A 24,855-nucleotide genomic window follows, 5' to 3' on the forward strand; every position below is an offset into this window, starting at 1 on the left:
ATGCACACGCTCGCGGAGGTCTGAGAATCTCAGAGGTGCATTAAATAATTGTTCTCCCCGGATAGTGTCCTTTTACAGTCCTCGCTCCTGTGGTTATCCTCGTGAAATAGTCGGGCGCTCGCGCGTGAGTTCGGGCTCGTGCGTTCTTTCGCTGTGTGTCACACAAACCGCTTGATTCATTCACACTGCAGGGGCGGCCCTGACGTCACTCCCCCGGGAGGCCAATGGGAGGCGTGGAAGGGCGCAAGAGAGGCGGGAACTTGTGCGGGCTCGCGCTCTCAGGTAAGTAGAAAAAGCGATAAGGAAGTGATGACGATAAATACAGGGCCGCTACCGAAACGTCAGAATCTGAAGTGTTTTTAAACCCCTTTGAGACCTGTCAGGGGTGAGTCAAGCAAGTCACGTAAATATTAGATCTACGTGAATATTTAAAACGTGGTTTATTTCAGGGTTGCTATTTAGTGGATATCTAGGAATATGCAATCGCCTCGAGTAGCCTGAGGGTGTTCTGGAATGTGTGGAATTAGACATTACCTAGCTAGAATGTAAATAATATTCATAATAAAAAAGAAGTAAAATGCTATAGGCTAAACCCTGATTATTGGGTAGCCTACCTGTAAGTTACCTTGTCATATAGGCTATTTTTTTTTTATTATTTTTTTTTTATTAAAGATACTAGCATACATTTTGACTGATATACTGTAAAAAGAAAAGAAAAAAGTAAATTACCTTCTAATGAATTACAATAATGAATTAGGCTACGTTCTTAGAAAATGTTAACAAAGCAGGCAATATGTAAGCTAAAATAAAATAAAAATATAGCACATTCCATGCGCACGCTATTACATTACATTTTATTTAAAAGTTAGTTTCTGTCTTTTAATACAGCTATATTACATTGCACTTTAAATGGCTCAAATTAGCTCTCATTATTTTGTCCTGTTGACCTGACGAGTTCATAGGACAAAAAACACAGTGCCTGGAAAACGTTTGCTAAAAATACAAACTCAAGAGAGCTTTTACGTTGTTTATCAGCCGTCTCGACACAGTCAATCCTGACAGGACTCATTTCATTCGAGCTTTTCTTCCTCCGTAGAGAGCGGGGTTCAAGCGAGATGAACTCAATCTTCACTTCCAATTCTCTTCATGGACACTATAATGCGCCGTGTGTGTGTGTGTGTGTGTGTGTGTGTGTGTGTGTGTGCGCGCGCGCGCGCTCGCGAGCTCATGAAAACAAGCTTCACAATGGAGCAGTCAGTCTCATCATCGTCAGTCTCGCTGCTTTTCTACGTAGCCTGAATCACGTAGCTTATGTCTTTACGTCTCTCTTCTCTACCTCACTCCTCTCGCCCTCATCCTTACAAATACTTCAAAGGCAGATTTTTTTATATTAGGCCACATGTGCTGGAAGCTCTGTGAGATGCGAATACACGGCTGATGGGCGAAAGAACAAACTCTGTGGATACAACTATAGTTTCCTCTTGCTAAATAGACATTCACAACACATTGAAAATTATTTGTTATTTATATAATATATTTATAAATTAATTCTATCTTACATTTTAGCGTAATTATTTAAAAGAAAGGCGAAGCTTTAAAAAATAATCATTCTTACTGATCATTTACTAGTTTCACTATTCTATTCTATTCTATTCTATTCTATTCTATTGGAAAGCATGATCAATTCCACCTACCTCCCCACATCACACCACGCTTAAATGACTGATAAATCTCTCCGTTTACTGGACAGTCTCGTTGAAACTAGTTACTGTCCAATTTCAGAACACTAATAATAAAATCAATATCAATCTAAAATGCTCAACTTGAGACTGGAGAAACACAATGTAACATCCAGAAAAATCCTCTCATTTATATACACAGCGTAGGCTATTTCAATCCCTAATTATCCTGCCTGGTGTAAAATACAGCAAAACTATAGACTATATAAATCATGGGCAGATGGATGTTACAGAGATATGTAAATAAGACGTGGATATCATCAAAGTCAGATTATTTCAAGTTTTAAACAACACAACCCCGTCCATAGTCTTGCTTAATGGCTCCAGTGTAATTTAGTTAAATGAAAGTGATCATCAAGCTGATTAAATGGTGGCAAACCCTCGAGCTTCACCAGATTCCCTCTTCATGGGCCAATGGTGGACATGGGAATTATCCCGGGCCACGCTTTTGATTTTCATTTTGATTATGGGGTGGAGTATTTATGCAGATTATTCGATTACGCTGATGGTCAAGAGAAAATGTGAATTTAGTCTTACTTAAACAGAACAGGGGAGCAAATGCTCTTAAAGTGCCAATGTTTTGCCACACGATTAAATCCGCTCGGTGCACGCGCGCAGTTATTTTGCATCTCAAAGTCAGTTTAAGTCACTATAAAATGCACTAAAGGGCACCTGTCCGAACAACGAGAGACCTGTGCACTATAATTCAGCGAAAGGGTGCGACTCCCGCTGACCCCGAGCACCTCTAATTACTGCCAGTATTTCACAGTATCCGCATTCTGACACCACGAGCTGCTGCTCCATCATATTAGGAAAATACAGGTCTCTGCACGCGAACAGCAATAGATCAGATTTCAGCCCCCCAGGCTTCTCTTCATTGAGCGTATATCTGGACAAATGAATGTGAACTTTACAACTGGAGCTACTATTCAAAACGGTGTTCTTCACAGAATTTCAGATGAAAATAAAATCAGGATCATTAAGTAACGCTTTACATCATTATAATCAAATAAAGCAACCCTAAAGCGTTTAGATTAGACGAGTGCTGGAAAACGGAGCGTGTTGTGACACAACCACAATTACAAACGAGTAATTCTGGGTAAACTAAACTATCATACATGACCACTTCCCTGCTGGTGATATATATATATATATATTTATAGAGAGAGAGAGAGAGAGAGAGAGAGAGAGAGAGAAATAAAATCAAAATATTTTATTAGGCTACGTCTAGTTTGTAAATCAGCAGATTCATTTGAAATATAACATAATCTACACAAACTTCTATAAATCTACGTAAAAAAAAAAATTTGACCAGACGGTATTTTTATAAATATTACACAAAATGGGATAGTGGACAAATGTGTCACACTTGTTTCTACTTGTTTTAAATTAAAAAAATTAACATTTTAATCAAAATATATTTAGAATGAAATTACATTACTTGAAATAGAAATGAGGGATGACATAATTATTTTGAACAAGTTAATTAACACAATGAATTCATGCACAACATTTCAAATGTCTGTTAGTGTCAGTGAGGCATGTTCTGGCAGCGCTGTTTGTATTTGACTTTAATTGTTGCCAATCTCATATAATGTCAAAGTATATAATATCAAAGTGTGAGATTATATAGCGTGAAAACAAACAAACAAATACTTCTCAGTCTCCCTATAGCCGACATGACAAATGCTGTGTTTGTTGTCAGTTTTCATCCATTAGTTAATTAAAAAACATTTAAAACAGTGTCATGCACAAAAATGTGTCAAACAAATTCGATTTAAATACGAAACGAAAATAAACAACGTTCGCGCGCTTAAATAAGCACATCACGTCGCAGAGAGCGTCATGCAAACCTACCGCCAGTCGCGTGGCATGTTCATTTCAGCACTTCGCGAGCTGGACAGCGCTCGAGCACACAGGAAGTCCATCTACAGTTTTCGCCTCACAAATACAAACAAATACTAAGACAAAGACAGATACGTTTTACCTGTCTACCTCAGTCTGGTGGTTTCTATTCCGCGTAAAGAGTAAATAAAGGCTGGAACATCAATGTCAGAAGCCGTTCCCCCCATTTTCCCTGCAAAGGAAAGACAGAAAGAGATGAAGAGACCTCAAGAGAGGGCAACAGTGGAAATTAAATTGCACTTGGGGGCAAATTCTATTAGGGAATAGTTATTGTCTCTTGACAGGTCCTGTCCATTTACGTAATTAGTTGAAGTACGAGGTTCGGCATTGTTTAATCAGAATCTGAATTCAGGTTGAGTAAGTTACACTTAGGAGACATTTACTATAGTGGGCTTCTCCAAAAATCACAGTTACTAAGCCATATCAGTCAGTTATGCACGATATAACAAAATACATTCAATACATACAACCAGTATTTAATATGCCAAATACAATGCACAATACCACATAATATACAATACAATACAAATACATGTTTAAAGGTGTATACTGTGTAATTGGAATCTGTACCTTCAGCATGCAAAACTCTTAAAAAGTGAACCATACAACACAGTGATGGCTGGCCATTGCAGACCAGGTCAGGAATAATACATTATAATTGTCTAATGCATTATAATTGGCTAAGGGGTAGATCCTGCTTAGGTTAGAAATTCAATTAAAGGCGACAGTGTTTCACCTTAAGCTTATACCATTAAACAATGAAGAATCCCCTGTAATGTTTTTACTTGCTTTAGCAATCGATACCTTTATTTATGTGTATTTAAGCGGGCTCCCATGAAGCATGATTCTGAACTTATGCATGATTTTTATTGTGTTATTCAATTGAAGAAAATGCTTTAAATTAAAGTGCACATCTAATAGTTTAATTAGATAAGCACTGAATAATACTAATGGACACAGGCCTAATTGTTTGTTTGGTTTTTGATAGCATGAATACACATTGTAATTGTTATTGTAATAACTTACATGGAGCCTAATATGTGTTGCTACACAAGTAAATGCAACACATTTGGAATTCATACAAACAAAATCATTTACAAAATCTTGAGTTGAGGTGTCTCGTCTAAGACAGATCGAGGTAAAAGAGAGGGGCATTTAGCTGGTAATATGTAATTGCTTAAACGACACTGATGAACATCTTTGAAGCATCTTCATGGAGATTACATTTCCGGTGTTTGTTGACAAGTCTGTTCATTCTGCTTCATTAACGCATGTTGATGGACATTCTCGGGAAGGCATCCAAACTCATCTTATTGACATAATCTGTCCTGTCCTATAGAAGAATGGTGGCTTTCAGGATAGAGCTTGGCCTTCTGCTGATCTCAGACGACCTTCACCACTCTATTCTGCAGTCGGTATATGAAGGGCATGGAGATCCACAGCTCTAGCCTATGTAGAGCTGCATGCAAAGAAGCTGTGCATATATACTACTCAGGAGTAAGAAACGTCCGCTCACTTTCCAGCAAATGTTCTAACGTGTAAATATGAACTGAGACATAAACTGACATTTCACAGACATTTACGAACAGAAATGGAATAATGAGTCTCTAAAAAAAAGGGTGGTTGGGGTCAGTATCTAAAGTAGCAGTCAGTCAGTATAGTATGTGGTGTGTGCATCAGCTGCTTTACAGTGCATCTCATCCTCATGGACTACAGCAGATTTGCCAGTTCTTGCTGTGAGATGTTACTCCACTTGCAAGTTCTCGAACATATCTGGGGAAACATGGTTACATGGTTACAAGGATGAGCTGCTATCTTTCCTGTCTCGTAGCACTGTCTTAGGAGTCTTACGTTATGGACATTGTAGTTTATTGCTCTGTTCACATCTGCAGTCCTCATGCCTCCTGCAGAAGGACTATGGCATGTTCACGCAGGTGATCAGGAACCCAAGGCATCTTTATCTGGTTTTTTTTTTTTTTTCAGAGTCAGTAGAAATGTCTCTTTGGTGTCCTACTGTAAGTTATTGGTACTGTGACTTTCATTGTCAACCGCCTGTAAACTGTTAGTGTCTTAAGGACTGTTTCACAGGTGCATGTGCAAAAATTCTTCATGGTTCATTGAACAAGCATGAAAAACATTGTTTACACCCTTTCCAATTAAGATCTGTAAAGCTTGTCATTTGGATTTGACAAAATTATCCTGAAAAAGGGACATTTCTTTTTATTGCCGAGTTTATATACTTGCGTTCATATGGCTTTGCAGCAAAGGACAATTATATAGTGTATCTGAATGGAGCGTATCTTTTCTGTTCCAGCAGCACTGTGTCCCTGTGCGCAAAGCAAGGTTCATAAAGAGATGATTTACTGAGCGAAACTTGACTGACCTTCACCAAGACCAGAGCTGAAACCCTTGACGATCAATTGAAGCGATGAATGTGAGTCAGACCCCATCACCTAACATCACTGTCTGACCTTCCTGATGTTACAGTGTCTGGATGGGAACAAATACCTGTATCCATGTTCCAAAGCCATCACAACAGAACAGAAGCTGTCACACCAGTAAAGAAAAGACCACATTACTGTTAATGCATATGGGTTTGAAGTAAAATGTCCACATATCTTTGTTTATGTAGTAGGGAACTTGCTCTTGTTCATTTAAAAATAAACACCACCAAAGCAAAAGGATATAAGAACCTTTAAAAAATAATTGAACCTTTAAAGCCTAGACAATACAATGTAATCTCTTTTTTATCATTGAACCTTTCAACCAGATTTGGGGGCTTATATCAAAAATCTCATCACGTGGATTCAGTATAAAGACAGAGTTCAGATTCATGCACATGTCCTTTGTAACTCATAGTTAATGGAAAAAATATATACATACACACACACACACATATACACACGTACATACATAGGGTGTATGTGTATATATATATATATATACACACACACACACACACATACATGTTTTCTTATAGTGGTTTAGCATGTCGTGCCACCTCTCACCTGTCAGCAGTCCATCCGTTCATTCTGACTGACCACATTAAAGCCAAGAATGAGGGCTGCATCTCCAAATATGCATTATGGACTGACGGTAGTAAAATGAGATTAATCTGACCTGTTTGGCTCCTGCTTTAGGGATAAATGTAACATTCAGGGGTCAGAGTATAAATGAGCTACAATAACGAAACCATATATTAACCCTTTTCCTCTCTTCACAGAATTAATTCACTCTCAGTGTGCATACACACTCACACACCCTGTGTATGTCTGTGGCAGAAGCTTTATTGTATTATTAAAATCAGAGTGGTATGACAGCAGAGGTATCAAACCTGTCCAGCATTTTAATACCAGTATGCGATCGACCATAAACACGCAAAGTACATGTTGGAGGGCCTCAGCAATAAAACCCAGCATTGTCTAATTTATGGAACACAACACCAGCAACACAAGGTGATGTTTTACCCTTGCTTTCTGACGCTTTTGGTTGGGGGCTGGGGAGGTATCTTTTGTTCCATTGTTCTCATAGCATACAAGCGGGTCCCTCACTTAAGTCTGGCAGGGAACAGGAAGCACATTATTATGTGTCTTCACACTTATACAGTCTGATTTGAACATAGAGACACTAGCAAGATTGGATAGAAAATCCATGACTATAGTGTGTACTACTCACCAACATGCTGGCAAATTTGCTGGGATGTATAAAGATAAATAAATCCATAAGTTTAAAATGATAATTTAAATGATCAGATTAAATACAAAGTACATTCATTTTAAATTTAATTAAAGTCTTGATGACTAAAAAATCATTCCTTTTGCCCGTGCAAAACTCGCTGCCACAATGCCAGGCTGTTTGTGGTTGCTAAGGTGTACTACATGTTTTTTAGAGTGTTGCTTACTGACCCAAGTTAAGAGTCCATCCTCAAGTCTCTGTGTTACTCCGATCTCTACATATGTCACATGTCCGTCCTTCAATGTCCATCTGGATGTTTGAATCTCCTGGGCAAAAATTTGAAGTCCAATCACCTAGAAAAAGTAATAGCACACATTTCTCTGTTCAAAGAAGACTTTTAGGATATGTTTTTTAGTCCATACAATGTAAGTCGATGGAATCCAACTATATGATCAATAAGTTAGGACTACATATGTTTTTACATTGCTTTAACTCATCAAAATAAGTTAAGCAATTTTCAACTTTTTTAAATAAATTATACAAGATTCAACAAATTTTTTTTAAGTCAGTTAAATGTAATTTAAACATCCAAGTTGACTATTTATGGCATAAACTTTTTTTCCTGTTTTTACAGTGAGTGTTGTTTGGATTCTTTGAAATATCTTGTGTTTCACAGAAGTCATAAAGGCTTGGAATAAAATTAGGGCAAGTTAAAAGGGTAGTTCACGGAAAAATGAAAATTCTCTCATCATTCACTCACCCTCATGCCGTCCCCGATGTATATGACTTTCTTTCAAGCATCAAATTAGTGGCAGCCATTCAGTGTCATTATATGGACTCACAGAGATAGATAATTTTCCTAAAAAAATTTTTTTGTTTATCTTAAGAAAGAAAGTCATGCATCAGAGAATGAGGGTGAGTAAAAGATGAGAGAATTTACATTTTTGGGTGAACTATCCCTTTAATGATGATTTTGGGGGGGAATTATCACTTTAAATGTAGCAAATAAGTTCAAAAAAGATCATGTGATCTATACTCATCCTCTTTGTCCTTTGCAAGGAGCCTTGAACTTCAGAGCTTTTCTTTTTAACGTAGTCACCATATTTTTAAACGCTCAACACGTCAACCCAAAGACTCGTATAGTACATCTAGTAAAGAAAAAAAAGAAAAAAATAGAACAAGCAAACAGAGATGTGGGACAAAAGGGCAGCACTCAGATTTCCACGAAAACCCTAAAGCTCAAGATCAAGCGACGGTGCCCTTCAGATGAGCCTGTAATCTGGAACACTTCAAACCCTTGTCTTCCAGTGTTCCTCCTCAGATCCTCTCTCCCTGGGGTCACCACCCCCTCCCGGGCACAGCCAACTTCCAAGTGTGTAAGGGAAGAGGCCTTGAAAGCCGATTGCGTTTTAATAAAGTTTATTATCGGGTGGGGGCTAATCCCCGTGGTAATCTCCCGCAGACCCAAAGGAAAGCAGGATTACTCACTTGCTATAATCCCAATGAAATTGTTAGGATTTAGCTAGCAAAACAGAGCAGATGGCAACAGGCTAGTTCTTCCACCCACGGGTCAGCTCACCCCTTCCCCGACCACTCCTCACCCAAGACACACTTAAATGCAACACATGATCTATTCATTGAGACAAACGCACACAGCACTGAGGACACTGATAGGGTGAATGATGCTCAGGCTTTGGAAAGGCTATGATGACAAAGATGTTGGAGTCATGGTGTATCACGAACGGTTACTGTCACAGTCAAGTTTACAGCGTTTGATTGAGGAATGGCTGGAATACACTCCAAGACTTAAATTCTGAACATTTTTCAAAGCACTAGTCATCAAACACTGGCCGACTTTGTAAATGGTTACACAGTAAAACTGGGGATGATATGATTAAACAAATGAGATCAATTTGTTCTAAAACTGGAGTTAGTTGCCATCATACGGTACATGAAATCTGTCGACTCAGACTGCCCAAAATCTGCAATTAGGGTTGACTCCAGACTGCAAAAATCTGGACAAAAGTTGTGTAGTGTATTTCAGCCGTTACTTATTCAACTGACTGTCTACAGTAGGATTAGTTTGTGACGCACACTAACTATAAGTGTTAAAGACACTGGAAATGTTATGTCAACATGGCTTAGAAAAAAAAGCGAAATATCTAATACCATGGCAGAAAAAAATTTTTTTGGGGAGTTTTAAAAACGATACAAGACATTTTTTGAAAAAATAGTTTTAATCAGATTTTACTCAGCAAAGCACTTGCTCACCTAACAGGCAAAAACCATAATGTCTGTGATTCTGATTGTTAAAGTTACTTGTTGTAGAGCCGCTCTGTAATGCACATTCAAATCTTAAAATATTTTTGTGAAGAAAAACAAAGAAATGAAAAAAAACCAAAAAACAAATATTTGATCAGGAAGGCACAGTAAATGAACAGGCAGTGAGATCACGACAAAATAAAATGGTTTAAACACACATACAGATGTAGGGGTGTATTTTAATTTTAACCACAATCATAGAGCTGCTCCAAATTCAAAACAATATGCATTTAGAAAGATTATTTTACTAAAGGGCAAGTGGGTATGTTAAAAATGCTGTTTTTAAGCTAAAATATTTCTTTTTTATGTTTCAAAGATATTATACAAAATGGTTGGTGCTTTTAAAAATTATGTGTGCTGCAGATTTCTTTGAGTGGTCATATAAAAACAAATTGTGTAGGATAAACAAATAAAGACATTAATTACAATAAAAAAGGGGAAAAAAAGAATGCAACTCACAGATGAAGTAAAAAAAAAAAAAAAAAAAAAAAAAATCAGACCACAAGCAGCCCTTCATGGACAAGTGCAGGGTCCATAAAATAAGACTTTGGCATTTTTCCGCATTACCCTCTTAATTACCATAAAATCAAAAACAATACTTCGTAATCTCTCAATTTCTGTGCATTGTTACTTTGGCACTGAAGCTGTCAGGTTCTCTAGTAGCCACAGCTTGTGAGATTTGGTCGTCTCTGCTAAAAAAAAGTAAAAGTTTACGCCGGAGCGATGCTCTAGGCCAGAGACAATTTACCCCGTCGCAGCTTTATCCTCAGTTTAAAATACAGGTACATGGCGAGCAGGCACATGGTGGAGAGGAAGTACAGCAGGACACACAGGCTCACATCCAGCCTGGAGAATCCCACGCTGAGCAGGGACATCCAGCGCTTGCTTTGGGGTCTGGGGTTTGGTTCTATCCAGAGGTTCTCTTCCTGGCTTCCCAGGTCTCGCTTTACCCTCCAGCCTCCCTCGAACTGGAGGTCTTCTGCAACCTCCTTCTTTTGCAGACTCCTCCGTCGCACTACGCCAGACATGGCTGCAGCTTGAAGGGCTTTGGCTTTATAGTGTTGGCTTACAAAGGAATCCAGGTCTACTATGTCCTCCTGGCGCTCCCGTAGTTTCAATCCCACAATTCTTGGCTTGTGTTGGGACTGCGGCCGCTGTGGCTTCTCCCACGGTGCCTGGTTATCGGTTGTGTCTGCTCCAGCCACCCCCATTCCCTCCAGCCCCGCAGGGTACGGCTCACCGGCCTGCTCCTCCAGTGCTGGCTCTTCCTCTTCCTCCTCCTCCTCCTCCTCCTGCTGCTCCTCTTCTTGAGGCTCTTCGGCAGGGTGGCTGTCGAGAACCTCTCGAGCTTTCCGTTCCGTGCCTTTATTCTCCATCTGAGCGGCCACAATTCGGTTCCTCTGATGGGTGAGAACCTGGGTCTCGTCCTGCAGGTAGTCCATCAGAATGTGATCTGAAGAAAAGTAGTTTTGGAGGAAGGTCAGCACCTGCTCCTGGTTCCACTGGTGCTCACCGGTCTTCTTTACTCCATGACAGCTAGGACACAACTCCGGAGACGGCCACTGAATCTTAGGGAAATGGGGGTCTTCACTGAGTTCTCCTGTGTGAGATCAGAAAAACAGCGAAGAGAGTGAGTTTCATAAACCAAATCAACCACAAATCAAAAGAGGAGTTTTGACAATGAACTACTAAATCACAACTTTCACACCTGAAATTGTTAATCCAAATTAATTCTTGAAGCCTATTTTAACAAGAAATCTAATTCTCATTACTGTATTAAAAAACAACAACAATAATATGTCATGTAAATTGTAAAACATTTATACATCAAGGTAGTATTTATTATAAAACCTTTAATTTATCCTGTTTTAAATACAATTTTTGTTCCTAATACAGTAAATAAAACTATTAAATTAATAAGTGCCAAATGAGAACAATTATTAAGAATGGACATTTAAAAAAAAAAATCTAAAGTAAATTGTCTACATGTATTAAAACAATGAGAATTTGAGGGCGAAACATGCTCAATTGTTGTGAAAATAATTCCATATAATTTCCCACTGCAAAAGCCTAAAATGCTTCATTTATATATAATATTTATATTAAATCTATTATATATTTATGTTTTAATGTGACCTGGACATGTTTTCATGAGATTCACCTGATCACCTAATCCCCATTTACAAGCGTCCAACATTGCTTAACCCACGGTTAAAACTGGCTTTAACCCAGGTTAATAAGACAAATGATCTAACTTAGGGTTAAGTTAAGTGGGAAAAGCCCAAATTAAATCAATGATGTTAGTTGACAGCTTAACATATACCTGGAGAATAACACTTCATTTCCCAGAATGTTCTAATTTACCTAATATATTATATGACCATTAATTTCAAATGTTGATGTCAATATTTAGTTTTATAAAAGTATCTGAAAACAATATTTAGTGGATTAAAATTGGCTTTAATTAGTTCAGAACAAAATTCATTCTGTATATCAGAAAGTAATTGGGCATAATTAGCCAAAATGTAGCAAAACCAGGTGAAAAAATGGTTCAGTAACTTTTGAATTTCTGTTGCAATTCCTCTTCCTGTCATTCAAAATTCTGAATTTTGCCCAACCTTGAGGTGCTGTAAGAAGTGAGTGTGTGTGTGTGTGTGTGTGTGACAGGTCTAAAGACATGATCAATAGACCTGTGGGCTCTCCCAGAGGGAGGATCGTGAAGATAATAGATGAGGTTGGGGTGAACAACACACCCCTCCCCATCCACATGCACACGCACCAGCCTCTTCTCTTCACACCCCCTATGAACATGCCACCATCTCCAAATTGAATATGAAAGCCAGCACCTCTGGGCTGCAGCTCTCCCTCTAATGAATTACTATTTTTTTCCCGTCAGATGTTTTCCTTTCCTCCCTCCCCCCAAAAGCCACCCGGACGAAGGCATCCGCTAATAAATTGCTTGTGGCGGATGTCAGGGGGTGGCCAGGACACTACAAGAGGTGGCAGCAGCGGTTAGTTTACATCCCTCCCCCATCTCTTACGTAGATTAATCTGATGTATATATGCATGTGTGGACGTACTCTGCATACCGCACTTTACATAAGAGATACATCAATTTTACTATGCGTCTAGAGGAACCCAGGGGTCTTTATGCCTCGCACTGTGACAGCACTCATTTCTGGCTGTGATGTGATGCAATGCCTATGAAGATCTTACTTTTAATCATAGCGGCCTTCAGCACAGAGGTGACTTCAGCTGTAGCACTGTTAACATTGATACAAAAGCTTGCTGGGGCGGTACATTAATATTCATGCGTGTGAATAGGGATAAGGAGTTGTCACGTAGGACAGTTCCGGTAAGCGTGAGTGGATGTGAGTGCCGATGGGTTGGTGGCCAGGGCTCCTGTGTTCAGATGAAGGGTGGATTGGGGGACTTACTAAACAAATGCAAAACGAACATACTGCATAGGCTAAACCTCTTCTTGGGATTTTCAAAAGAACCATAGAAACTGAGGAATTGGAGAGACATAGAAAGAGAAAGGAAACAAGAGGCATGTTTGGAACTATGACTAATTTCCAACTAATTTTGTAGTATGCAAAAAATGACGTGAAATAATATATGCCGCAATGCAATATACCTGACTTGATCTGGCACCATGAAACTTATTTGTCTTCCTTCTGTAGACGTCTCCTGCTCGACAAGTTGGCATCAGCGCTGGACTGAGGCCTGTTGCTTGGGCCTTTATGCCAGTTAAATTAATTGTGCAGCAGTGATACTAATAGGCCACTATTCATGCCTGGTTAGCTGTGTGTTTGTGTGCGAGATGGGAGGGCACTACTAAAGAGGCTCACGATTAGGAGGAGAAGGAGGGTCCCGCTTGGGGACCGAGAGGAATAAAGGGTGTTGGAGGGTGGGAGGCGGAAGAGGAGGAGGGGGTGGGGAGAGTGCCACCCACCTCACACACACTCTGAGTTAGCCACTTGGGCCAGAGATTACAAAGCAGAGGAAGGCTTGATGCTGGCGGCGTGGCGTGTGCCACCTGCTGTCCCAGGCGTCTGGGGAATAGAGGGCCGCGTGCCCCAGGCAGGAGACACTGTTGCTGTATCAATTGTCAAGCGGCAGGAACGACTCTCCCGGGACACAAGAGACAGTAAGACCTAATCAGCAGAAGTGACAGGGGACCCAGAGACACAGAAGAGCCATAGGGGGACACGCATGGGGGGCACTTTTGTCCAATTATTCATGACTTCATGGCTGGTAAAACGGAACAGACGCTAAAGAGGCAGGAGACATCAAAAGAGGACAAACAAATGAATTAAGCAAGTGTGAAGAGAGGCAACTAACTCCCTTTATAGCTCTTTTGGACAACAGCCATGCAGGATGACAAGTTGTCAGAGAGATAACTAAGATTTTTATTTATTAAATGTCAACTCTGCAGACAGTTCTTTGCAGTCACTTTTATTAGTGAATTCTTGTAAGGTGGTAATAATGTTCTTATCAGAACAATAAATAAGTATAACTTCAAAATAAGATAAAACATTTAGATTTATATTAATTAATTTAGCAGACCCTTTTTATCCAAAGTGACTTACAAAACAAAAGAAAATAACTAAATAGAAGAAAATGATCAAATGAAAAATAAGGGGAGCAACAGAAGGTGTGAGAAATAGAAAAAAAGGATGTATGTAAGTGGAGGGATAGAGAAAAAGAGAGATAGACGGATAGAAGAGAAGAGGACAGCTGGTGTCTGCCCAGAGGATCGTCGAATTAAAGGGATTTAAAGGGAAGAAGCTGCACTGGTGCTCTGGAGAGGGAAAATCCACCTAAAAACTCCTGGTGTGCTCTCTTCTTTTCTCCTGCTCTATATTATGGTCAGGAGTGACAGGACTAAATAATATCCTTGGTTAAAGATTATTTGTACACACTTAAAAGCCATACCAACTACCAAGTGAAACTTATTGTATAGAAATAGTACAAATAAACCTGTCAAAAAAAGGTCTATTATGTTTTAAATTATGAAACCACAGCCGATAGATAATACTGTTCAAAATGAAGACAAGAAGTATTGTGACACTTTCTGCTCACATGAACATGTCCATAGTTAATTTTGATGATTGACACCTATTGTTACTCTGCTAGGACGCCTGTGTGAACTTGAGGGGAACTGACTTCATACATCCACTAAATATAACCCTGACACCCAATGACTCCAATGGTTCAGTAAAAGTGCTCAGAAAGCTTTTTAAATGCAGTGAATTAAATTTAAATGTGTATTTTCTAATTTTAAGTTGAAATACATTTCAAAACACTGTCCAAAATTCCTTTTGTGGCCACTGTTCATGTTAAGTGTTAGTCGTTAATGTTTAACACTTAACATTTGTTTACACTGAACATACTGACCTGCCAGGCGGTTGTTGACCTGGTTGTGGCGAGACCACAGCCAGAGGACAGCGTTGGACGGCGAGGTCACATGGACCATGCTCTCCAGGGCCATACCCTCAAAGTGAGTTGCACAGGGCCTGCATCCGAAAAAACTGCTGACATAACCTCTCACCGCTTGCAACACTTCCTGAGAGTCTGAGATCAAGAGACAGAAAGAGAAGAAAGAAAAGAGGAAATGGACAAAAAGAGAGTAAAAGAGGAAGTAAAAAAATAATGAAAGTGTGATTGCAAAAGAAGTACCAACTTTGGGTGCATGAAACATAAATGTATATATATATATCTATGCATATCTACCTATCTATCTATCTATATATTTTTTTTTTTGAGCATCCTATGGCTAGCGTTACATTATAAGATCATGCTCTTATTCATGCAAACGCTTTTAAACCATTCAAGCGTGACAAAACAAAAGAGAACCGGCTGTCTGTGAATGTCCTGTCTATATGTGACAAACACACAGAAAGACGCGCGCCAGCATCGTGTGCACAGACAGCGCACCAGAATCGATGGGTTTGTGTGAGGATTGTTTTAAGTTCACTTAAATTAAAAGTTGTTATATTTTTTGAAGCCTAATAAATGCTAAAATTGATAGCTTTCAAAAATGTTTAAAATTGAAAAAATAAAATAAATAAATAATCAATTTCATTGAGACATCAGTAGCTGTATTAGTATACTGGCCTTCATTAATAAAAAATGCATAAAAAAATATTTAAAATATACTGTCTTCATGTTGTTTCAGATTAACAGTGAAATTATTACATTATTAAAAATTTACATTAATATTTTAATCTAGTTAATTTTTTCATCGATTGACAGCACTAATTATAATATATCAATATTATATTTCATAACAAAAACAACAACAATAATAACAGCAACTGATAATAAAATATTATTTTAATGATATTATTATATTACTTATATTGCTAACAAGGCATACATTCTCATAATTAGCTTCTTAACAATATACTACATCATTTTAAATTTGAAAAATAAATTATACATAATACAGCATATGAACCTCTCCAGTAAAATGGTTACATATTGGTTACTAATGCATGAAAACTTCAAACCTGTTAATTCAGACACACAATGGGCCACTAACTAACCTCTCTCCGGACCCCAGATTACCCTACACTAATTCCTAAGCATCTATTTTCTCAAACACAACACATTCTGAGGACAAGTCCCTGCAGGTACCAGGAGTGAGACAGGTCAGTTCTCACCCCGAATGCTCTCTAAGTTAGTTTAATGTTGCGTTTAGTGCACTTCTTTCTTCTGTGTTTAGCTGGTGGACATAATCCAGAGCATTGCCAGTGGACAGATGGACACCCCGTCCCTGGCCTTCCATCTGCAGGTTACATGACCCCCCTCCAACCGCTCGCACAAACACAAACACGCATCCACACGCTGATGCCCCCTCCGCTCTTCTTCCGCCCACTGTAAGCTGCTGGATTAAGTGTGAGTGGAGAAGCTGTGTTCACTAGGTCTTATATTAACCCTTCAGATTCCAATAATCTAAACAAATCCCTCTCTTATACCTACACACAATTACATTTCCAGCAGCAAAACAAGGCCCAAGAATAACAGTGGCACACTGGTTTCCTGGAATGAGACACTCTGGTGTGTATTTGTATTGGATCAAGAAGGATTTTTCAACTAAATGCACCATAAATGCTTGAGGAAAGCACAGACGGCCACACACAGCCTAATACAAATGCATGTCCGCCTTCCTTACACAATAGACAGGGCTCATCTGTCTACAAAGGGCCTTGAAGGTTGTGACACAGGGCAGCTGATGGCAGCTCTCGAGGTCACCAACAGGCCAAGATGGGCCACATAATTCAGTCCCAGCTTCTTTAGACCACTTACAGAGTTTCATTTACATAAGCCTGAAACATATAAGGTCTGTATAGCAGAAACCGCACAAAAAAATTACAGATCAACAAAGCAGACTGTGCGACACGTCTCCTGACTGATGTTTCATTGATTTGTTCTTTTTAGCATATTGCATTTATGAAAGATAGTGTTGCTTTTTACAAGCCTGAAATAATTAAAAAGTCAGCATGAAATCCAAAGGGACCTTTTTTTTTTTTACTTTTTTAATAGATTTACATTTGTGCATTTGTCAGATGCTTTTATTCAAGGCGACTTGCAGTGGGCTCCACAAATATTGGCATCCTTGGTAAACATAAGCAAAACCTAGTGTGAAAATTTGTGCTTGCCATTTCTCCTCTTAGTCTTTCATTCAAAATATTCACAAAAATTTACCCTTTAATTGAAGTAAATTTTTTCACAAAATATAAATAAGGCATAAATGAAATAAATACGGTTTTCTCCAAAATATGTGTGCCAAAATTATTGGTAAAAATCTAACTTCAGCATATTCCCATGGTATGTTTTTAAGTTCACCTTAGTGATCACAAACACTTAAGTGATAAGGCATGACTTCCTGTTTCACTGCTCTAAATATGAAGTGACACACAGGCCAAATTCCTAAAGTCATCCATCACTATGGGAAAGACCTGAGAACACAGTAATGATGTGTGACAAAAGGTTGTTGAGCTGCACAAATCATGAAATGGCTACACGATAATTGTTAAATTGTTGGAGTACTCTTTTCCACTATCTGGGCAATAATTAAGAAGTTTAAATCAACTGGAGATGGTAACAATCAACCTGGAAGAGGAAGTGTCTATATTGGACCCACATGTACTGAGTAGGATAGTTTGTTTGAGTCACTAAAACCTGTGAGGATCAAAGTATTTAAGATGCTAGTTGGGTCTTGGGGTCAGAAAGTCTACAAAACTAAAAGATTTTACCTATATAACCACAATTTGTTTGGTAAGGTTGTAATAACAAAGTATTTGTTGACATCAAACAGCAAACCTATCCACCTGAAGTTTGCCAGGCATTACTGGATCTTTCAGTGGGACTGGGCTTTATGGTCAGATGAGACCAAAATAAAGCATTTTGGAAAAACACTAGAGGTGGGTTTGGCATAGACAGAAACCTAGCCATGTAGAAAAATACCTCATCCCCACAGTGAAGTATGGTGGTGGATCTTTAATGCTGTGGAGCTAATTTTCGTCCAAAGACCCTGGACAGGACACATGGTATCATTAGGTACCATCAAGTACCTGCAGATGTTAAATCAAAATCTGACCGACCACCAGGAGGCTTAAACTGGGTCGTGGTTGGATCTTCCAGCATGACAATGATCCAAAGCACATCTCAAAATATACAACAGAAAGAAGGTTTTCACCATAGACATAGCAGTCCTCTGACCCAAACCCCATAAAAAACCAGTGGGATACGCTGAAGAAAAGAGTCCACAAGCAGACCTCTGAATCTGAAGGATCTGGAGAGATTCTGTATAAAGGAATTGCCTCAGATTTCTTGCTATGTGTTCATTAACAATTACATCTTGGTAAAGGGAGGTTGCACAAAGTATTAAATGAAGGGGTGCCAATAATTGTGGAATACATATATTTCAGAATTTTTTCTTTTTATGAAAGGAATATTTTTCTTTCATCTATTTGACTTTGATTAAAGCTTAGATTTTTGTAAAAATTTTGAATGAAAGACTAGGAAGAGAAATTGCAAATACAAATGTTCACAGACGGTTTTGCACATATTTACGCAACACGGGTGCCAATATCTGTGGAGCCCACTGTACATTGCATTTATGGTATATATTTGATAAGTTTGATATGCATTCCATGGGAATCAAGTTCATTGCCTTAGCTTGCTACTGTTTGGGCTACAGAAAAGCTGTTTTTGATCTTATTGTAAACATCAGTACACATTATTACAAAGAAAAATCTTTCATGAAAATGTAATAAGCAACTTTCCTTTTTCGGATGATGCCACCAAGGCCACACAAACTAACCAATTCTGGGGTAAAAAAACAAACACACACACTTTTCACAATAATATTCATTTCTAATAAATAAAATTGTTTATTTTAGCTCATTTAATATTCTGTTTTACTTTGAAATATGTCATATTACAGAAGAAATATGGGTGGTAAATTCCATTTTATGTAGTCTGGGCTAGTTACCAGAAGGTTTAAGGTTTGAGGCCCACGAGAGACGGTCCATATCATCATTGTGTCTTTGACCAAGACTTAATGTGTGGTCTAGTTGAGGCGCTGTGCATATTAATAGTACCTGTGCTGCCACTTTCTTTAGCCTGCACCGTAAGCACATGGAAGAGTTGCCAAACAGCACAGGGGTATCGACGGTATTGGGGTTGAGATCCCTGGCAGCCCACCCACTGAACACCTTCAGGCAAAGCTGCATCGCTCGACTTAAAAAAAACACACACATACAAAAATAGAGTCTCAATTGACTAGTGCTTCACTTAAACGACAAGAATCAATTGAAGTCAATCAATTTTCCTTTCAGTCACTCCTCAAATGAAGTAAGGTGGATACTGCAATTAAAGCAGGTATGAGCGTTACAGGAAATGAAAGCTCCTCAATCATATTTCATTTAATGCGTAAATAAAAGCAAATATCAAACAACATTTAAACTCTTTGGTCTGGTTTGGAATGAATCCAGATCTCCCATTGGCCAGCCTCTTGTGCAGAGTCCCTCAGCAGTTGATTGGTGGGCGTGTCTACAAAAGGCGATGATCTTGATGACACCAGCCCTTTTCCTTATGGAATGCCTTCCTACTTCCTCATTGATTCATTGACTGGGTGGCTAAAAGCTTATGATGTCACTAACTGCTCCAGAGTATGTTTGTGTATGTAGGCATGGAGCCTCAAGACAGCATTATATAATCTTGTTTAACCAAAAGTGAAAATTCAGTCATCATTTACTTTCTTTCTTCACAAAATAAAATATTGTAAAAAATTTCAAAAGTGTTTTTTGTCCATACAATGAAGGCCACTAGGGTCCAATGTTGTTTTGTACCCCATTGACTTTCATTGAACATTCTTCAAAATATCTTCTTTTGTGTTCTCCAGAAGTAAGAACACCTTACCAGTTTGGAACGACACAACAGTGAGTAAATGATGACGGAATATTCATTTTTGGATGAACTATCATTTTAAGTAAACGCAGCTCTTTTGCCTAAATTTGAACATCTAACCATAGCGTATCATCACTATGCCTTAGCCTTATGAAATTGTTTTTATGCAGCCTGCATGTGATGTTGAATGTCATGTATTGAAATTGTGCTTGCAACTGCTTAAATAGTTTAAATAAATGTTTTAATAAATTTAAATGAGTGACAGTATCCCAATACACTGACCTCATGACCCAAGACTAAGTGGAGAAATGCTTACATCGAAGTATTGACAAATTCGGGTTCCTTTTCAAATAAATGCAGTACTTTGCTATATCAAATGTCCGGTTGTCAAAATTCTAATTTATAATTTCTAATATAGTCATAAATGGAAATAAAAAATGAAAACCAGAGCACTTTCTGAGATGTTCTGCTCAGGTAAGCTTGACTAACCTTTGCAGCATTGTCCAGCACATCTCTCAAATCGCTGTATCTGATCTCTGTCCCCGTCTGTAGTTGTAACCAGTCGTTCACGGTCTTCAGTGCACTCTTTACAAACGGACGACCTGGGAAATACTACACAAACAAAACAAGCACACACACACAATTACACACTTGTGTTTGGGACTAGGCTAAGCTAAGGCATCTCATTTAAACACTCAAGCAAGTTCTTTTAAACCTTATAAATGTGATAGCCATTTCTGCAACGCCAGTAGCTGTTGTCAAATGGTGAGATCACTAGATAATGTGCTACTAGAAGACGCTAAGTAACAGTGAAAGTACACATTACAATGCTCTGAAGAGTTACAGTCATGAGAATATGTTCACATATATACATATATATATATATATATACACACACACACACATACATTGATCACAGTTACAGGACATGCTAACCTTTTTTAAATGTAAAAAATAATACTAACAATACTAACAACAACAATAATTATTATGGTCATACATTAGATTAGGGTCTATTAGCTATTAACTAACTATTAGCTACAACTTTTGCCTCAATAAACTAATTATAGAAACTAATATTAATAGTTAGTAAAGTAGTTGTTAAGTTTAGGTATTGGGTAGGATTAAGGGATGTAGAATATGGTCATGCAGAATAAGGCATTAATATGTGCTTTATAAGTACTAATAAACAGCCAATATCCTAGTAATATGAATGAAAATAAGCAACTAGTTAATAGTGAGAATTGGACCCTAAACTAAAGTGTTACCACTATTATTATTGTTGTTGTTATAATCGATCGATAGTTATTGATTATTATTTATTGTTAGAATAAATAAAGTGTTCTTTTTTTCAGGTTAAAAAACAACTTTCAATGATACATTTAATACTACTTTTTTTCAGGCAACAAGCAAAGTAACGCATTACATCTAAATTTACAACAAAGTTACACAAGTTACTTTGTTTTCCCAATTATTGACTGACACCTCTCCTGTCCCCATGTTGAGAGAAATCGCGGGTAAGTGCAGAGGCGCTGTATAAAAAAGATGAAATGCAAACTCAATATTACGCAAACCTGTAATAATTAAATATGTTCAATTACAAAAATATACTTTATGTATTTAATCTCACATTATTAACCAATGTCTTTGTTGCTGACCTTCGAAGATTCAATTCAACCATACTAATAAGCAAAGCTGACTTTAGAATAACCTCATATTTGTGTTTCAGTTTTTTTTTTTTTTTATGGCTGAAGTAAGTGTTTCTTCTCCTGCATCCTATTCTTCTGCAATATTGTAATGCATTACTTTTAAAAGTAACTTTCCCTAACACTACTACTACTACTACTACTACTAATAATAATTATTATTAATGACACATTAACAATTATTAAAGATAGTAATAATAATAATTATGAATATTATTAATACATTACAAAGAATAATTATAATAATATATTATTCAAATTAGTTTTTTAAACCAATGAAACAAAGAACACTTTTTAACATTATTATTTAATAATAAAATTAAATATTAAGTCTTCTTTTTCCTTCAGTATTAAAAAGCAACACTGAATGTACTATCGGTAGATGCACTTCTTTCTTACACCAGTGCAAATTTTATAGTGTTAAAGAATGTGTGTGTGTGTGTGTGTGTGTGTGTGGAAGACTCTAGAAGCTCAGTGAAGTAATGACCAGCCTGAGCCATGTGGCACGAGGGAATGGACAGATTCAATGGCCCTGGACGGACGCCAGTGCTGACCTTACAATTCTGTGTCTGAGCTGGGGCCACAAAGCCAACGCTAACACTCCGTCATGGCCCCATAAACACAGCCACATTAGTGCAGGCCAATGCCTGTGCGTGTGTGTGTTTGTAGGGAGCCCCCACAGGATCCCAGAGGTGCACCTTTCTTTGATTTGTGCTCTTGCGTCTTTTCAATTTTCCTGTGGCCATCTGTTCAGCATGGTGCGGTCTTCTATTCATCACCCTCTAACAGGATCTCTATTAAAACGCAGCTCACTTAAAAAGGCCTTGCAGAGATTTACTTAACCCCAACGCCCCACTCCATTCTGATTTGTTTCCTTAATCTGGGAGATTCGGCCATTGAGAACGCAGCCAAGGAGGAAAGCTAATCAAAGCTGCACAGGTGGGAAAAGTAGAAAGTCTCTGAGTGTGAATGTGTGTGTGTGTGTTAAATAGATCTGTGCACTGGTCTGGCCTCTAACTAGTGTGAAAAGCTCATTACCAGACCTGGATGCTGAAGAGGGTAATCTGGGATTGCTCATACAAAAGGCATTGTTCAAAACTAGGTGAAAACTCTGTTCTGAATCTCTGCAATCAAAACAACACGGCCTATGTGAATAACTCTCCAGGGTGCTGGCAGCTAGTGAATGAGAGGCTGTGGAATCATTCTGTTATGCTGCAAAGTCCCTTTAAGAGTTGCATGGAGAAAGTACACAGATACAAATCCTAATGGACTCAATATTTGGTCTGGTTAATAGTTTAAAGGTGAAGTAAAGAAAACAATGCAGTCAACTGGCTCACACACTTCGATATACACTGGCCCCAAAAGTATTTGGATGCTTTGGCAACACATGCAATACCATTCAAAATATATATTTTTTAAGAAATTAATTCTTTTATTCAGCAAGGATGCATTAAATTGATCAAAACATTAATTTTTTTTTACATTTCTATCCTAAATAAATGCTGTTCTATTGAATTTTCTATTCATTAAAGAATCCTGAAAAAAAATCCTTCATAGTTTCCACAAAAATATTAAGCAGCACAATTGTTTTAAACATTGATAATAATAAGAAATGTTTCTTGAGCAGCAAATCAGCATATTAGAATGATTTCTGAAGGATCATGTGACACTGAACTGGAGTAATGATGCTGAATATTCAGCTTTGCAATCACAGTTTTTACATTTTAAAGAATATTAAAATAAAAAAAGTTTAGTTTTTTTCGCAATAATATATTACAGTTTTTACTGTATTTTGATCAAATAAATGCAACCAACTTCTTTTAAAAAAAACTTGCCATACATTTTACACTACCGTTCAAAAGTTTTGGGTGATATGCCATTACATTTTCTACCAAAAGCATTTACTTTAAAAGTGTGTTTTTAAATTACAACAGGATAACATGTCACAATGAGGTTCAATTAGCAAAAACACTTAAAATATCAATGAACAACACTTCTTCAGCATTTATTCATTATACTTCAATGTTCATTTCTACATATATTAATACGCTAAAAAAGATTTGTTAATGTGTTATGATATTGAACATGAAATAATTACGAAAAGTATATTTATCAATTAACATTAACAAAGTACAACAGTATTTATAACTTTTAATAATCTGTTAGTTTATAAAACCTAAAGCATTAACTAATATTAAAGAATTAAATACAGAGTTACTGATAAAACATACTGATACTGTATTTGGTTGTCAAATGTTACATGCCCATAGTCAATGTGTGAACTTGAGGGAAACTGACTTTACACAACTACAAAAAATTGGACCAGTTTGTTTAAGTTAAGTTCATAATAATCTGCATCTTTTTTGCAGATGCCATGATACTCTGCAATCTAATGCAATAACATTCAGACATTTTTAAGAGTGACATATAAATACTTTTAGGGACCTCTGTAGTGATTATCTTTTCAAGAAAAGACAATGTTTTCAAAGATCCCCCGATATTCAGACAGTTTCTCGAACAGTATTTTCATTATATCCAGTATTTTTAAGAGTATATATATAGCCTCTGCATATTCCATTTACCAAAGCAGGGATATAGATCACTAACCACAAACAGCCCTTTCCAATCACTGTCCTTACTGATTCAGCTCCCCGCTCTCCCTTCTTCCTCCCCTTCGGACCATGACAATCCACTTCACCCTAGCAATATGTCATCTCCAATCCGATTAGTATCAGCATTCAAGAAACCACAGTCTCTCTCTCTCTCTGCAGTGGTTCAAAAGAGAAGGCATCTGTTGGCCAAGCCCCGAGGAAGACCCCCGTTTAATCTCACCCTCTGGGACTCATATACAAGTGGGCCATGTAAAAGCCATCTAAACTGTTTCCCTGTTATCACGGCACTAACCAACAGCAGGTGCTAGGTGTCCCCCAACATTAGGGATCTCTGAAAGTTGTTCGAATGAAAACAGGAAACGCAGGATCAGACATTTAGGACACCATGCCCTGAGATAAAAGATGGAGGCACGGCTGGATCTGGACCTCAAATTGCCTTCTAATTCCTTGTTTTATTCTCTCCCTCTTGCGTGG

The 24,855-nt window shown here is 37.9% G+C and overlaps 1 protein-coding gene across 1 annotated transcript in view; it reads right to left on the reverse strand.

The window, feature by feature from the left end:
- Window positions 1–9,692: 9,692 nt before the first annotated feature.
- The window catches only part of qsox1 (quiescin Q6 sulfhydryl oxidase 1), a 29,648-nt gene continuing 14,485 nt past the window's right edge, over window positions 9,693–24,855 (reverse strand). The window contains exons 9-12 of the mRNA XM_082189033.1: window positions 20,553–20,675; window positions 19,256–19,394; window positions 15,042–15,218; window positions 9,693–11,241 (exon numbers count right to left, since the gene is read on the reverse strand). Coding sequence (XP_082045159.1) covers window positions 10,370–11,241; window positions 15,042–15,218; window positions 19,256–19,394; window positions 20,553–20,675 — 1,311 coding nt within the window. The 3' untranslated portion in view covers window positions 9,693–10,369. The remainder of the gene's footprint in view (window positions 11,242–15,041; window positions 15,219–19,255; window positions 19,395–20,552; window positions 20,676–24,855) is intronic.

The sequence above is a fragment of the Leuciscus leuciscus genome (assembly GCF_965113295.1).
Source record: "Leuciscus leuciscus genome assembly, chromosome: 13".
Taxonomy (NCBI): Eukaryota; Metazoa; Chordata; class Actinopteri; order Cypriniformes; family Leuciscidae; genus Leuciscus; species Leuciscus leuciscus.